Source organism: Apaloderma vittatum, unplaced genomic scaffold, assembly GCF_000703405.1.
Source record: "Apaloderma vittatum isolate BGI_N311 unplaced genomic scaffold, ASM70340v1 scaffold38905, whole genome shotgun sequence".
In the NCBI taxonomy this organism is placed as follows: domain Eukaryota; kingdom Metazoa; phylum Chordata; class Aves; order Trogoniformes; family Trogonidae; genus Apaloderma; species Apaloderma vittatum.
In genome coordinates this window covers 18,621-32,850 of record NW_009717295.1, presented here as the reverse complement: position 1 = coordinate 32,850, position 14,230 = coordinate 18,621, and the positions used below count along the sequence as shown (strand labels likewise).

At 47.0% G+C, this 14,230-nt stretch overlaps 1 protein-coding gene across 1 annotated transcript in view; it reads left to right on the top strand.

Moving 5' to 3' along the window:
* Positions 1-126: 126 nt before the first annotated feature.
* KDM5B (lysine (K)-specific demethylase 5B) overlaps positions 127-14,230 on the top strand; it is a gene marked incomplete at its 5' end in the record, with an annotated part of 24,634 nt that continues 10,530 nt past the window's right edge. The window contains 9 exons of the mRNA XM_009869827.1: positions 127-289; positions 1,220-1,339; positions 3,397-3,591; positions 4,189-4,370; positions 5,001-5,125; positions 5,432-5,582; positions 9,139-9,253; positions 11,633-11,988; positions 13,107-13,245. Of these exons, the coding sequence (XP_009868129.1) occupies positions 127-289; positions 1,220-1,339; positions 3,397-3,591; positions 4,189-4,370; positions 5,001-5,125; positions 5,432-5,582; positions 9,139-9,253; positions 11,633-11,988; positions 13,107-13,245 (1,546 nt within the window). The remainder of the gene's footprint in view (positions 290-1,219; positions 1,340-3,396; positions 3,592-4,188; positions 4,371-5,000; positions 5,126-5,431; positions 5,583-9,138; positions 9,254-11,632; positions 11,989-13,106; positions 13,246-14,230) is intronic.

The window sequence follows — 14,230 nt, the reverse complement described above, 5'->3', positions numbered from 1 at the left end:
TACGTAGTCATTTCTTTCCTGCCTGGTGATAGACCCTTCTTTTGACACGGTGTCTTTTAAAGCAGAAGATTGAAAATGTGACTTTACGAGATTGCTTATATTTAACTTTTGTTAATAATCTTGCAGGGGGGAGCCCAAAACGTGGTACGGAGCCCCGGGGTATGCGGCTGAGCAGCTGGAGGATGTCATGAAGAAGCTTGCTCCAGAGCTGTTTGAATCTCAGCCAGATCTCTTGCACCAACTTGTCACCATAATGAACCCGAACACTCTGATGGCCCACGGAGTGCCTGTATGTTGTTGGGCTCCTGTGCTACTCCCCTGAACCCAGCCCTCTCTCCTTTGCACTGAACTCTGCTTGGAAGCTGATAATTGAAGCCACTTTCATTACAGAGCCGGTGTGGGAGTTCCATGTGTGCTGTACCTCCCTTGCCTAGTTTAATGTGCCAGTAGGAACAGATGGGTGATGGAATCATTGCTTTTGGAATTGCTTGGCAAACGCTTCTCTGGAGATCCACCTTTAGTGAATCTCAGCTGGAAAGTTCAGTCTCAACCTGTGAAACAGTGGCAGGAGGTCTTCCTATGGCTCTCTAGTCAGACACGATTGTTTTTTTTTGTGAGGGACCAAAACCCATTCTTCCTTTGTCATCCACATCCTCTTATTTTTCCTGGATGCTTTCTTGGGTATTTAAAAACGTTTTTCCATCACTTTCAATCATATTCCATACTAGATTATTAACAGGAATTATATCCCTTTACAACTGAATTAGCTTTTGACTAGCTCACCTTGAAAATTAAAATCTGGAAAAAGTAGCAGAATTTGTGGCGTCTGCTATGCTTTGAGAAACTCCAAAACTGAAAGATGCAGGACGACCTGCCTGCTTTCGTGTGGATTTTATAGCACCAGAAGTATTAGATTTACAGCAGTGTGAACTCCTGAGTAGATTCCAAATTTCCCCTCCAGTTGCACGTTGCGGAGAGCCTGTGCTTCATCCATGTGACTGTGCAGAGCCAGCAGAGTGGCATTTAAAATGACTTAGGGGGTGAGTGTGGATGAACCAACCCCTTCACTTTCTAGGGTTCTGTTTGACAAGTTACCAAATGCCAATTAAAACTCTCCCGAGTCATCACAGAAGTTACTAGGAATTGGAAATCCATGTTCTCTTCACACCCTGCAGTTCTGCTGAGATTTGCCCTAATGCTTGTTTGTCGTTTCTCCCAGGTGTATCGAACTAACCAGTGTGCCGGCGAGTTTGTGATCACCTTCCCGAGAGCTTACCACAGCGGCTTCAATCAGGGATTCAATTTTGCTGAAGCTGTGAACTTCTGCACGGTCGATTGGGTATGTTCCAAACCCGGGTTTTCAATAAGTATGCACTTCCAAAGTTGTCCCTACCTGATGGACAGCTCTGATTTGCTGCTGATGCACAGATCTGGTCCACATCTGGAAGCATCGTGTTTTGCTTGAAGCTATTTCTCCCGTGTAGTGAACTCTCTGGGTTCCTAAGCTTCGGTTTGAAATGATGCTTTAGGGCTGATGTGTCTCACAGCAGGAGGCAGGCAAGGTCCTGGGCCTGCCCATGAGAAGCACCAGTGCTGCGGGGATCGACTGCTTTTGTGTCCCCAAATTTCATTCAAGTCGCCAAGAAAATGAAATTTTCAAACTGCCAAAATTAAATTTTTTCTGTTTATTGCAGTGGGACTTCTCAAAGAGGTGCTTTCTGCAGTTGAAAACCAAAGCTGACTTAAATTCTCTACTTCAACTTCTGTGTTTTAGATCAAATGATACGTTTAACACACAGTAAGAATAGTTGTAGACTTTGATAGTCCTAGCGGGGAAAAAATGATACTAATAGAAGTTGCATCTGATGTGAGTACATCCTCCGGAGAGCAGAGGTACTGTAGGTTTTTAGGGAGGAATACCTGAATGGGCAGGGAACAGAAAGTTTACAGACCAGTACTTTATTCTTAGTAAGCTTCACTTAGTTCATTGAAACAGCAGAGGCACGCATTACAGTTAGCAGGTCATAGTAATTTAAGATTTTTGTCTTCTTTTTTATTAAAACAAACGGAGGATTGTTGCTCCGAAGTTACAAGTAAGGATTTCTCCTTCCTTGCATGTTTCTCAGATGGTGTTGCTCAACCTTAGAAAGATCCTTTGAAGCTACTGATAATTCAAATTATTTCTCTTCTGATTTATTTCCCAAAAAAGGTTTTAGCTATTTGTAAATGTAACCCATCTGAAAATGCTGATAGATTTTAAAAAATATCAATTAGAAGGAGGAGGTGACTAAAACTGGACCACATTGTGACTGTGTTCACTTACTGCTTGGTTTGGGTTTTTTCCTCGTGCTCTTTCTTGAGTTCCACACGGGCTCTAACCTGTGGCTCAGTGTGACCAGAGCCGGTGACAGCCTTCACATAAAGCCATGAGTAACCTGCCCAGCTTAGACTGAGTTCACCTCGAGCCCTGGGTGCAGGGCTGGGCCCCTCCCTGCAAGAGAGATCCGGAGGGGCTGGAGCGGGTCCCGAGGAGAGCAGCGAGGCTGGGGAAGGGGCTGGAGGGCAAGTGCTGGGAGGAGAGGCTGAGGGAGCTGGGGGGGTTCAGCTGGAGAAGAGGGGGCTCAGGGGGTCCTCATCGCTCTCTGCAGCTCCCTGCAGGGAGGGGGCACAAATGTGTATTTACTGCTTGGGTGTGTTGGGGCTGGATGCGTGTCTCTTGTATCTTTTTTTTGACCCTCCCGGAGAGGGTGCTCAGGCCCTGGGGTGCTCTGCCCAAGGCAGGGGGAGTCCCCGTCCCTGGGGGGTTTGAGGAGAGGCTGGATGTGGCACTTGGTGCCTGCTCTGGCCCATGGTGGGTGTTGGGGCACGGGCTGGGCTGGATGATCTCAGAGGGCTTTGCCAGCCTCAGCAGTTCTGTGATTCTGTGAATTGTTCTCTCTGCCTGGGGTCAGTGAGGGACCTCAGCTCCTCCTGCTGCGGAGCAATTCATTTCCGACCTGACACAGCCTTACCTTTCCGGAAGAAAGGTCCAGCTTGTCCTGCAGCCTGCCCTCAAGGCATCCCTCGAGTGGTAAGAACAGGGCAAGTGTGTGTTTTCTGCCCTTCAATGCTTCCCAGCCTCGATTTTTAGCTTGGGTTTTCCTGAGCCTGCTGTGGTTTAGTGGTTCAATTACCCAGCTGCACAGCTGGCCTCCAGTGTCCGCTGTGAAAGAGTTACAAGCACTCTGGTTTACAAGAACTTGGGATCTCTCTCTGGCTTTACATTCATTCTGAATTATTAATATTGTTGCTGGAACGGTTTGCCTTGGCCTTTCATTTGGACAGTTTGAGTTAGGAGCATAAAAAGCTAGAATTTTCCAAATTAACTCATCATTTATTTGATGTTTTTCCACGTAGCTCCCGTTGGGTCGCCAGTGCGTGGAACACTACCGCCTGCTGAACCGCTACTGCGTCTTCTCTCACGATGAGATGATCTGTAAAATGGCTTCCAAAGCAGACGTTCTTGATGTTGTGGTCGCGTCTACGGTTCAGAAAGACATGGCCATTATGATAGAGGATGAGAAGAGGTTGCGGGAGAAGGTCGATAAACTGGTGAGTTGTTGCTGCAGCGAGGGGAGGAGCAGTTGAAACGGTGTGACACCGTGGCTGTGTCCCCGTCACCTTAGAGCTACGTGGCTTCTTCCTGGTTAGCATTGATTTCAGAGGACCGCTTGGGTAAAGAATAATTTATTGTGCATAGTTTTTTAGCATCTGCCCTTTAATAGTGTTCAGAAGGTCTCTTTTCAAGTAGTATTTCTTCTTGCAGTCGTTTAGTCAGAATAGCTGTTTTTTCTTTAACCAAGATTTCTGTCCACCTGGTTTTAATCTTTTCTTTATAAACTGTTTTTCCATTGGTAAATTCAGCTTCTGATGTTTTAGCTTGGGATTAGATTGGATATTAGGAAAAATTACTTTACTGAAAGAGTGGTGATGCACTGGAAGAGGCTGCCCAGTGCAGGGATGGAGTCGCCGTCCCTGGCGGGGGTAAAAAATGAGTAGACATGGCCCTAGGAGATGTGGTTTATTAGGCACAGTAATACTGGCTTGGCAGCTGGACTTGGTGAGCTCAGATGTCCTTCCCAGCCTTTATGAGTCGATGAATAATTAGCTCTTCGTTAGACTCTGAAGTGACATCCCACACTTTTGCAGGGAGTGACTGACTCGGAGCGGGTGGCTTTCGAGCTCTTTCCTGACGACGAGCGACAGTGCTTGAAGTGCAAAACCACCTGTTTCATGTCGGCCGTGTATTGCCCCTGCAAGCCTGGCTTGCTGGTGTGCCTGTACCACGTCGAGGATCTCTGCTCCTGTCCCACCTACAAATACAAACTGGGGTAAGCTTCAGCCAGCAAATACTGCTGTGCTCTGGAGATTCTTGCTGTAGACATCGGGATTGCGGCTGGATAACGTGGTGCCTGCCCCGCTCTGTCCGTGGGGCCGCTCTCGGTATTCTGTTGCTCTCAGTCCTGTGCAAATGCGGTGCCCCCAAAACAAAGTGCCTTCTTTGTGCTCCCGTACAAAGACTCTTTCTTTCCAGCATTCAGCTCTTCTTGCTCTATAATGGCCAAAAATGCTGGATAGGTTAGTTTGCTTTTTTATTTATAGCAACAAGGTCATCATCCCTTACATCCAGTCCTGGCCGAGTGGTGGTTTTTTGCTTTGGTTAGCTTTCCTTTCCCGTTGTTTGTTATATCTTTGTCCTTCGTGAATGTAGCTTATCCTAAGACAATTTCACAATTGCTTCAGTTGTAATGTTGAAATTGGGGGTTTTTTTGAAGCAATTGCGACGCTGGAATTGTCTTAAGAGGAACATGGTGCGGTTGTAGGTCTTAATTACCTAACTCTGGGCACATAGTAAATGATTTCTGTGTTGTGGGGACCAACACGTCTTTATTCCCCTCCCTTGCACTCGCCTGTGCCCCCTGAGTTTTTGTTGACGAGTTTAAATTGTGTGCTCTGTGTAGGTACCGCTATACCCTGGAGGAACTCTATCCCATGATGAACGCGCTCAAGATGCGTGCGGAATCCTACAATGAGTGGGCTTCCAACGTTAACGAAGCTCTGGAGGCAAAAATCAACAATAAAAAAAGTAAGTACCGTACTTTTTATCTGCAACACATAATTTTAAGTGGCTGATTTTTGAGTTTTTAGTTTCTGAACCCTAGCAACTTCTTTCTTACGAGACAATCAAAAGAAGTCAAATACAATTTTATGTTTTAAAATAAATATTTTAGTTGTTATAGTCCCAGAAATTATGCTAAGCTGTCTCTGTGAGAAAGCTGTACATTACTGAAGTTGAAACAGAAATGTCTTTAATATGTTGTGCTATTCAGCCTCACCATTTAAAATCCATCGCAAAGGGAGACTTTTGTTAACTTAGTATCTTTCCCGAAAGGTCTCATCAGTTTTAAGGCTTTGATAGAAGAATCAGAAATGAAAAAATTCCCAGACAATGACCTGCTGCGACACCTCAGGCTGGTTACGCAGGATGCAGACAAATGTGCCTCGGTTGCACAGCAGCTTCTTAATGGCAAAAGACAAACCAGGTAAATGTTACTGTGTGTGTTTGCAGCAAAACTGAGTCACGCAGGATAGATGCCGGTGGCCAGGGAGAGATGCCGGTGTTCTGTAAGACCTAAAAATGAAAGTCATCTTTTTTGTCTTCTCAAGAGAAGCATCTTTTGCAGGGAGAGTCACCTTTACTGCGTGTAATAAGTTAAACATCCTGAGCTTTCAGTCTCTTCTTCTTCTGTATTTGGCAGTTGGGCAGTAAATTCACTCTAATGTTCCCCGGAAGGAAAAATCAGTGTGGTGTGTCCAGCCAAAGCAGCACCTGACAAGACGCAGTCACTTGTCTTTGTGCCCTGGGGCACGTGTCGCCGTACTCATTACACTTCGTGCCTTGTGGGAGAATAAAGCGTCTTAACTTCCCGATGGTGATGATGGGAATGCTGTGTGAGAACCGAACAACGCTTGCTCTTTCTTGGGCAGCGCTTACGTTAAGTCTTTTAGACAGGTTATTTGCTCAAGGAATTTGAGGATAGGGCAGTGTTTGGGCAACGTGTTCCGTGTGAACTGGATGTCTGCCTGCTAACACTTCCACCTGTGAAATGAGTTGAAAGGACTCCGAAGCTCCGGAAGGACAGGGCCAGATGTCACTGCGTTGGTTTGTGGCTGTACTGATGTATGAGCCTTTCTGGGACCACAAATTACCATCTTCTGTCGCAGATTCTCCACCCGGACTCACAATGACTGTGTCTGGCCTTGCGGGACGATAGGTTTCTAAGGAAATCTCTGGTTTCTGTATGTGAAGGACAATATTGCTCAAGTCCAACAATCTCAACAGCGTGAAGCACTTGCGGAAGTACTGCTTCACTTTTGTCCCATCTGGACAATTTTCACCTGTTCTGCTGCCTTGAACCATGGCGGGTCTGCCAGGGCAGTTGCACGTGGTGCTGGAGTGGCTGCACGGGTGAGGTTTCTGCCTCTGCAGGGATCTTGTCGCTTGTCTCTGCCTCTGTTCCTGCAGTACTTCAGAGGCTGACTGCGAAGGACGTCGGTAACAGAATATTTAACTGCTATTTAGACGTGATTCTTTTAGCTGCACTTTCCCTTCCTACCGATCCTTGTGTAAGTCTTTGTAGGAAGGGCTTGATAAAAATTCACCTTCACTGTCTTGCAAGACACAAGGGGATGGAGCCTCTGTCACAGCAGCATAAAAATATTGCAACAAGAAACGAAATACTCAGCACTGCAACAGACATGGCTTCTGCCAGATGGGTAATTTCCAGTGCAGAGATTGTGGCACTCTTTTTGAAGAACATGTCCACACCTGATCTTTTCATTTAGTGTTGAGCCACCTCTTCCCATTCCAGCATGCCCAGTCTGTGTTCTCCCGGCCCCGGTGTTTGCTCAGGGGATGAGCTGGAAGCAGCAGCCTGGCCCCTTCCAGCTGCTCTGGGCCAGACGAGCTCTTCCAAGAGTCCTTCCTGCTTTGAACACGTGCCTGACTTCGGCTGGCCAAGAGCGAGGAGCGATTTTTATCTTCATCTCCCTGACTAGGTCAGTTCTGTTGTCACTGCGATGGTGTCAGCCTTTCTCAGGCCGTGCTGAACAGCTTCTTCAGACTGAGATGAATGACCCCCCCAGTCTTGCACACACGGGATAACGGCAGCGCTTGGATGGCGGTTCTCATTTGCTCTAAAAGTGATTTTAGCCCTTCTCTCACTGTTTTTCTTTTTTGGCACATTTTAGGAAAAAGCCTGTTACGTGCTGTCATAATTAGAGATTAAAAAAACCCAACATTTTATTTGATGGGGTGTTTTTTTCTTTTCTTAAAATATTGAAGGGGGGAGTGTTCCTAACCTATGCAGGCAGACACAAAGAAGAGAATGTTCTGCTTGAAGTCCTGATACACGCTATGTCAAACACATTTTCTCTACATGAAGTTCACGTATCCGCAGGGTGTTGGGCTGCCTTCACTGTGCCAGCTGTCGCGTGCTGGTTCTGAAGGATTTGGTTTGTGCTTTTGACAAACTTTCCTTTATGGACTGAGCGTTTTGTTGTGATCCTCCCTTTGGAGTTGTCTCAACTGGGAGGTCATCCCTGTTAATCGGGCTGTAGTCAGAGATCCTGAAGGATCTCCTCAAGCAGTTGCTGGGGAGAAGGGACCAAGCCAGGGGATAGATATTCTGGAGTAACCTCGGGTAAATCCTGTGGCTCTTGCTCACCATCTTCTCTGTAGTACCTGAGGAGGTGCGGGTGGGCTGCGCTTCCCTGTCTGCTGGGGTTCTTGCGGTGGGTGACGAGGCCGTTGAGGAGGTGACTCTGTGAGCAGCTGCCACCTGGGGCTGAGGGACACCGCGGCGCTCGGTGCTCTCTGGCACTGGGAGGGAGCAGGGGCCCGGCAGGGCGGGCGCAAAGGGTTGTTCTCGCTCTCCGTCCCCAGGTCTCTGTTCTCCAGGTCTCCTGGTGCCTTTTCTGCTTCTTAGAGTCTCCCAGGAGTTTTAGAGACCTTGTGCGTAGAGATCTTTGTGGTTAATAACCCTGCCTGGATGTGGGCTTTCCTGCTGTGAATGCTTTTTTTTAGGCTTAGGTAATTTCTGGTTATTGAAAACATGCTGGGACAGCTTTGCAGTTCAGCTGTGTTGTATCTGTGTGTGCGTGCGTATATAAATATTTATTTATCCTAAAAATTTGTGCCTTTTCCTGGAAGATACTGCAGAACTTCCACAAAAAGTAGTAAAACTGCAGACCATAAACCAGCCTGTGTTGTACCTGAGAATTTCGATTCGTTTTATTGTTCAGCTTATGGTGGATTTTGGAATTCCCAATGGGATCTTGCATATCCTTTAAAAATACCTATTTTTAACATAGAACGGTAGATTAAAATTTATTTTACAGTGTTTGCATTCCAGTCACGCTGGCGTATCCTGCTGGGATGCTGTTTTCTCTTTTGCTTAGATGACATATTGTGCATTAGGTTGGAGCCAGCATTGTAAGAGGTTTCTTTCCTCTTCTGTTCAGGGTTCTCGGACGTAGTTAGTATTGGCTTGAGTGTAGAGAGGTTTTTAATATTAGCCAATTGGTTAACACTTATAAGCCACTCATTTGATACAAAGCATTTAGATAAAAATGAAAATGATGATTTCAGCGTAAAGAGGATTTTTCAGAAGTGCCTACCCGACCTGTAAATATAAAACCCATTCAAAATTGGGATTTGTTCTCTTTTGGTATGGGCATGGGGATTGCTTTACTACAATAGCTGTTGCAACATAACTGAATAGTTTATCCACAATTGCTTTGTGTTCTGGAAAAAAGCCTAATTTTATTCCATAATAACCAGCGCTCTTCCAAGGCTGAGTGGTTGTTCCAGAATACTGTTTAATGTGAAAGAGTATTTTCAACAATAGCTTATTCTGCTCTAGCTAACCCAAGTTTTCCCATGTATGTAAGCCCTAGGCTGCTTGGATGCTTTTGAATATTCTATTATTTGTGAGTAAAGCTTGACTCACAAGAAATCATAAGCAGATGTTGGAGAAGTTTGGATTTGATTTTCTATTTAAGTGGCATCCAGCACAGTTGAATTGTGTGTGATTGCAGGTACCGCTCCGGAGGAGGAAAGTGTCAAAACCAGCTGACGGTGAACGAGCTGCGGCTGTTCGTGAGGCAGCTGTACGCTCTGCCCTGCGTCCTCAGCCAGACGCCGCTGCTGAAGGTAACTCGGAAAATTCATGGGGAAAGAACAGGATCTTAGCATTTGCCCCAAGAATAAACACCTTTAAACCGGCAGGTTTGGGTGCCTTGTGAACAAGAGTTGCTTAAGAGTGGAGCTCTCTGACATGATGGCGTTGACAGTCAGTAGATTTTTACACTAAGAAGGGGAATCGCGATAGTTAATGTTGTGCTAAGAAATGCAAAAGAGGCGGCAGGGTGACCGGGGTAACCACAGAGTAAAAGTCTGGGGTCATTTAACTAGTCTCCTCTAAAGAATCACAGAATGGTCAAGGTTGGAAGGGACTTTGAAGATCATCTCGTTCCAACACCCCTGCCATGGGCAGGGACCCCTCTCTCCCACCAGCCCAGGTTGCTCCAGGCCCCGTCCAACCCGGCCTCGGGCACTGCCAGGGATGGGGCATCCACAGCTTCTCTGGGCAACCTGTGCCAGGGTCTCACAATTCTCATGGGGAAGATTTTTTTTCCTTAGATCTCTTCTAAATCTCCCCTCTTGCAGTTTCAGGCCATTACCCCTTGTCCTGTCCCTACAGGCCCTTGTAAAAATCTCTTCCCCAGCTTTCCTGTCGCCCCTTTCATGTACTGACAGGCCAGCATTAGGTCACCCCGGAGCTTTCTCTTCTCCAGGCTGAGCAACCCCAGCTCCCCCAGCCTGTCCTCACAGCAGAGCTGCTCCAGCCCTCTGAGCATCTTCGTGGCCTCCTCTGGACCCGCTCCAGCAGATCCGTGTCCTTCTTGTTCTGTGGGCTCCAGGGTGAAGCCAGTTTCATCTGATAATATTCAAAACTCCCTAACCCTCTGCGTGACAGTTCTCCCATTCATATCCCTTCCCTTGGTTAATCCAGAATCAGCTTTCTCATAGTCCTGTAATTAGAAACCTCCTCGTGCTGTCGTATCAACCTGCACTCCAGGAAACAAGCCCCCTGGCCAGAGCTGGCAGCCCAGGCTGTTCTAGCAGTGCTTGCTCTGCTGGTGGCTCACGGCACTTTGTCTGCTGGTTATTTGCTCACCAGATCACAGAACCACCGGGTGGGTTCTGAGTATCTCCAAGTCATTCAAGATTTGGTTTCAGATTTTGCCAAAATGTTACATTATTGCATTGAGGTGGGTTAATAAAAAAAACAACATGAATTCCAGGCAGCTGTAATTCCTGTCTTAAAGGAGAAAGGTTTTGCATATTTGTGACTCTTAGAACAAGGAGACGCAACGTCCGGCTCCTGAGCTCTCTTAAGTGCCCACACAGTGCTGAGAGACCAGCCAGCGGCCTGTGGCTTCGAATCAGAATAGACCGGTTCAAGTCAGCTTTATGACTTGCTTTTGAAGCTTTATCAGGTCTGGAATGTGTGAATCAGACTTTATGTAATCCTGTTTACAGTTATTTGTTTATAGCATTGTAACTCTGAAATTATCTTACTATTTAAAAAGCAGGAGTTGGGCAGCGCCAGACATGCAAAGAGCTCTTCTCCATCTGGCGCTCTTGAGCAGAGGGATATCAAACACATATGGTCAGGGTATTCCTTTCTGTCGTTCTCAACAATCCTAAATTATGTGTAGTCATGCAAATTAGGCCGTTAATATAAATGACAAGCAGTTACTGGAGATGGATTCGCTATTTAATGTATGTCTAAAGAGATGTGGTTATGGGTGACTTTGCCCGCCCTGGCAAACAGCCTTGTTGGCAAAACCCCAGGGTGTCAGCTGGGAAGGAAGAACTTTCTGCTGGAGCAACCTTTCAGCCAGTGCTAGAGGCACGGAGCAGGGTGTCTCGATAGGGAGTAATTCCAGCCTTTGCAGTGAGATTCCTCTGACTAACTACCTGTTATCCCGGGTGCAGGGCACGCAGCCACAGAGGCACCTTTTTGGGGTAGTTCGCTGATGAACGTAAGGAGAGAGGAGGAGTTGCACTGCGTGAAAGAGTAAAATGCCTGTGGTTTGCTGGGGCTGTGTGGTCCAGTCAAAGCCCTTAATAATGCAGCAGAAACGAAGCCCAGGTGCTCTGTGCCCTTCCCAGCGTTCTTCCAAGCCTTCTTCATCTTACCCTTCGCGTTGTTCAGCCTTCACAATCCTTGCAGAGCGAAGCCAGGAAACAACACTGAGGGAGCACTTCACATTTCCCTTCAGATCCTGTTTTCCTGTCGACACCCATCTCTTACTTCAAAGATTTTGGAGTGAAATTTCCTTGGTCTGTGATCCCTGAGCTTGTGGACCCGTGGTGTACGAGGAGATGCCGATATGTGCTTTCGTGTTGGGGACGTTGTGTTACTTTGCCCTGTGTGTCACGTGGAGTTTGCCAGGAGCAAACTGTTCAGGAGATTTGGCAGCAGGTTTTCTCCTGGTTTATCGTTGGGTTTGTGTATTTCAGGATCTTCTTGATCGCGTGGAAGCTTTTCAACAGCAAAGCCAAAAACTCCTTTCTGAAGAAATGCCCAGCGCTGCGGAACTTCAGGAACTGCTGGACGTCAGCTTCGACTTCGACGTTGACCTCCCGCAGCTGGCTGAACTGCGGACGCGCCTGGAGCAGGCGCGCTGGCTCGAGGACGTGCAGCTGGCTTCCTCGGACCAAAACTCTCTTACTCTAGACGACATGAGACGCCTCATCGACTCAGGTGTCGGGCTCGCTCCCTACCCAGCGGTTGAGAAAGCGATGGCGAAGCTGCAGGAGCTCCTGACGGTGTCTGAACACTGGGATGACAAAGCCCGAAATCTGATAAAGGCCAGGTAGAAGCTTGACCTTAGTGTTGCGTTTTGTAGCTCCATGAGCGGTTACGGTGGTGAGAGTTGCCTTTGCCTCTGGAGGGGCTCTCTTTTGTTCATCCACTTCGAAAGGTGAAGGCAAGACTTGTGCCAAACCAGAAGGGAAAGGGATGGAGAAGGGAGATGAGTCCCTCGATGATTTTAGCTGTTGGTGTTGGCTTGCGGTGTTTGCGGAGCCCCACTATCGTTGTGTAAATTCTCCTTTTGCCACAAGGAAAGGTTTTAAGACTTCTCTTCCCTCCCCCAGTGTCAGGCTGGAGGGTGCAGGCTCAGGTGTAGCTTAGATTTCTGGCCTCCAGCTGGTAAAATGTTGTGACCTGGACTTTTTCTAACATTGAGAAGTGGGTTTTTTTCCGGATTAGTTGGTGAAGGGGAGGAAAATAAGCCAAAGACATCCTTACTGAGAAAAGTGTTCTTGCTCGTTGCTTTGACTTTCTGATTTGTAAAGTAAAATAGCGGAAGGCACAGTCTGTTTGAAGTTCAGAAAGGCGTCACAGACTTGTGACAAGGTTCCTTCCCTGAAGATTCCTGGGGTTTACTTTTTTTTTTTCCCCCAGACTCGTAATTTTAAAAGTATTTGAGTGTTTCTTACCCATTAGTAACTGCAGTGTTTTAAAATGATAACTTAATACGAACCAAACTGGAATAAGCTTGGGTTTAACTCTGAAATGAAGATGCAGTTGGGTTTGTACTTTTCTAAAACCTCAGAATTAAATTGTGAAATACAGAAAAGCCGTTGTCAGATTTTCTTAACCTTCTAATTTATAGTCTCCTAGCCGGGACTGATTTAGGGTTCGATTTGCATTTGAGGATCCAAGGTTCTATCATTCGAAAAGTTAATAAATATTAAATCTCTTTTAAGCCCAAACGTGTGAATATTTCTAGTAGGAGTCGATAGCGAGAAAACAGACACTTGTAACAGCATCCCTGTGTTACTGCTCCCCGCGTGTACAGGCCGTGCCTGTACTGCTGGACATAATGGCATTATTTGGGGTAACTCTGCTCGTTTCATAAACCACATGAGTAGGAGAACCCCAGTTTTACTCCAGTGTTTTACATTCCGAGGTGATTTGTCTCCGCAGACCACGGCAGTCGCTGAGCAGCCTTGTGGCAGCAGTGAAGGAGATGGAGGAGATCCCAGCCTACCTCCCGAACGGCGCCGCGCTGAAGGACGCGGTGCAGAAGGCCAAAGACTGGCTGCAGGAGGTGGAAGCTCTGCAGGTACGTTAAACCGCACTCCCGGCTCCTTGGTGAGCGATAGCAACCCCCGGCAGGCTAACGGCCCCACTTGGGGGCTGCAGGATCCTGCTCAGTTAAGAATCTTAATCTGTACCATCTCTTGCCTTTAAAAGGTGTCCCTGCCCGTGGCAGCAAGGTTGGGATTAGATGGTGTTTAAGGTCCCTTCCAACCCAAACCAGGCTACACCCAGCATTAGAACAAGAAATAATGGGTTTAAGTTAGAACAGGAGGAGAAACTTGTTGGCTGTGCGGGTGCCGGAGCCCTGGCCCAGGCTGCCCAGAGAGGGTGTGGAGTCTCCTGCTCTGGAGACTTTCCAACCCGCCTGGACGCGTTCCTGTGGGGCTGCCCTGGGTGACCCTGCTCTGGCAGGGGGTGGCACTGGGGGATCTCCAGAGCTCCCTCCCAAGCCCAACATTCTGTGGTTCTGTGACTGGGCACGGCGCCGTTCTGCGCTGAGGAGTGCCGTTATTTTTACTTCTCTTCCCAGACCTGATTTCTGTTCCTTCGCTTTTGCAGTTAACTGACTGCAACAAAAGCTGTAAAGGAGCTCTTCTAAAATCTAAAGTTAAAAAGATATTACACTGTGGAACTTTAAGGTAAATTTTGCTCGGTCAGTAACAGTTACCTGGTAATGGTATTTTTGTGTGACATTCTGCATCTTACTGCCCTCCTGTAGCACTTGGTGTGGAGCAGGTGACACAAGCAAAGTTCTGCCCGCTTGCTCCTGATCAAACAAATCCCCTGAAGTATTTGAAAGTTACCAATAACACGTTCACACAGCTTGATTAAAACAAATAACTTTCCTCCAGCATCTTATTGAACAAATTAAAAAATAAAAATATAAAACCTAAACCCAACTACTTCCTGATCCAGGAATATTTCTCATCAGAGCATCTTGTCCTTGTGTTTTCTGCACCTTTTTTTTTTTTTTCCAACTGGCCGTTCCCAAACCCGGGTCCCTAGTG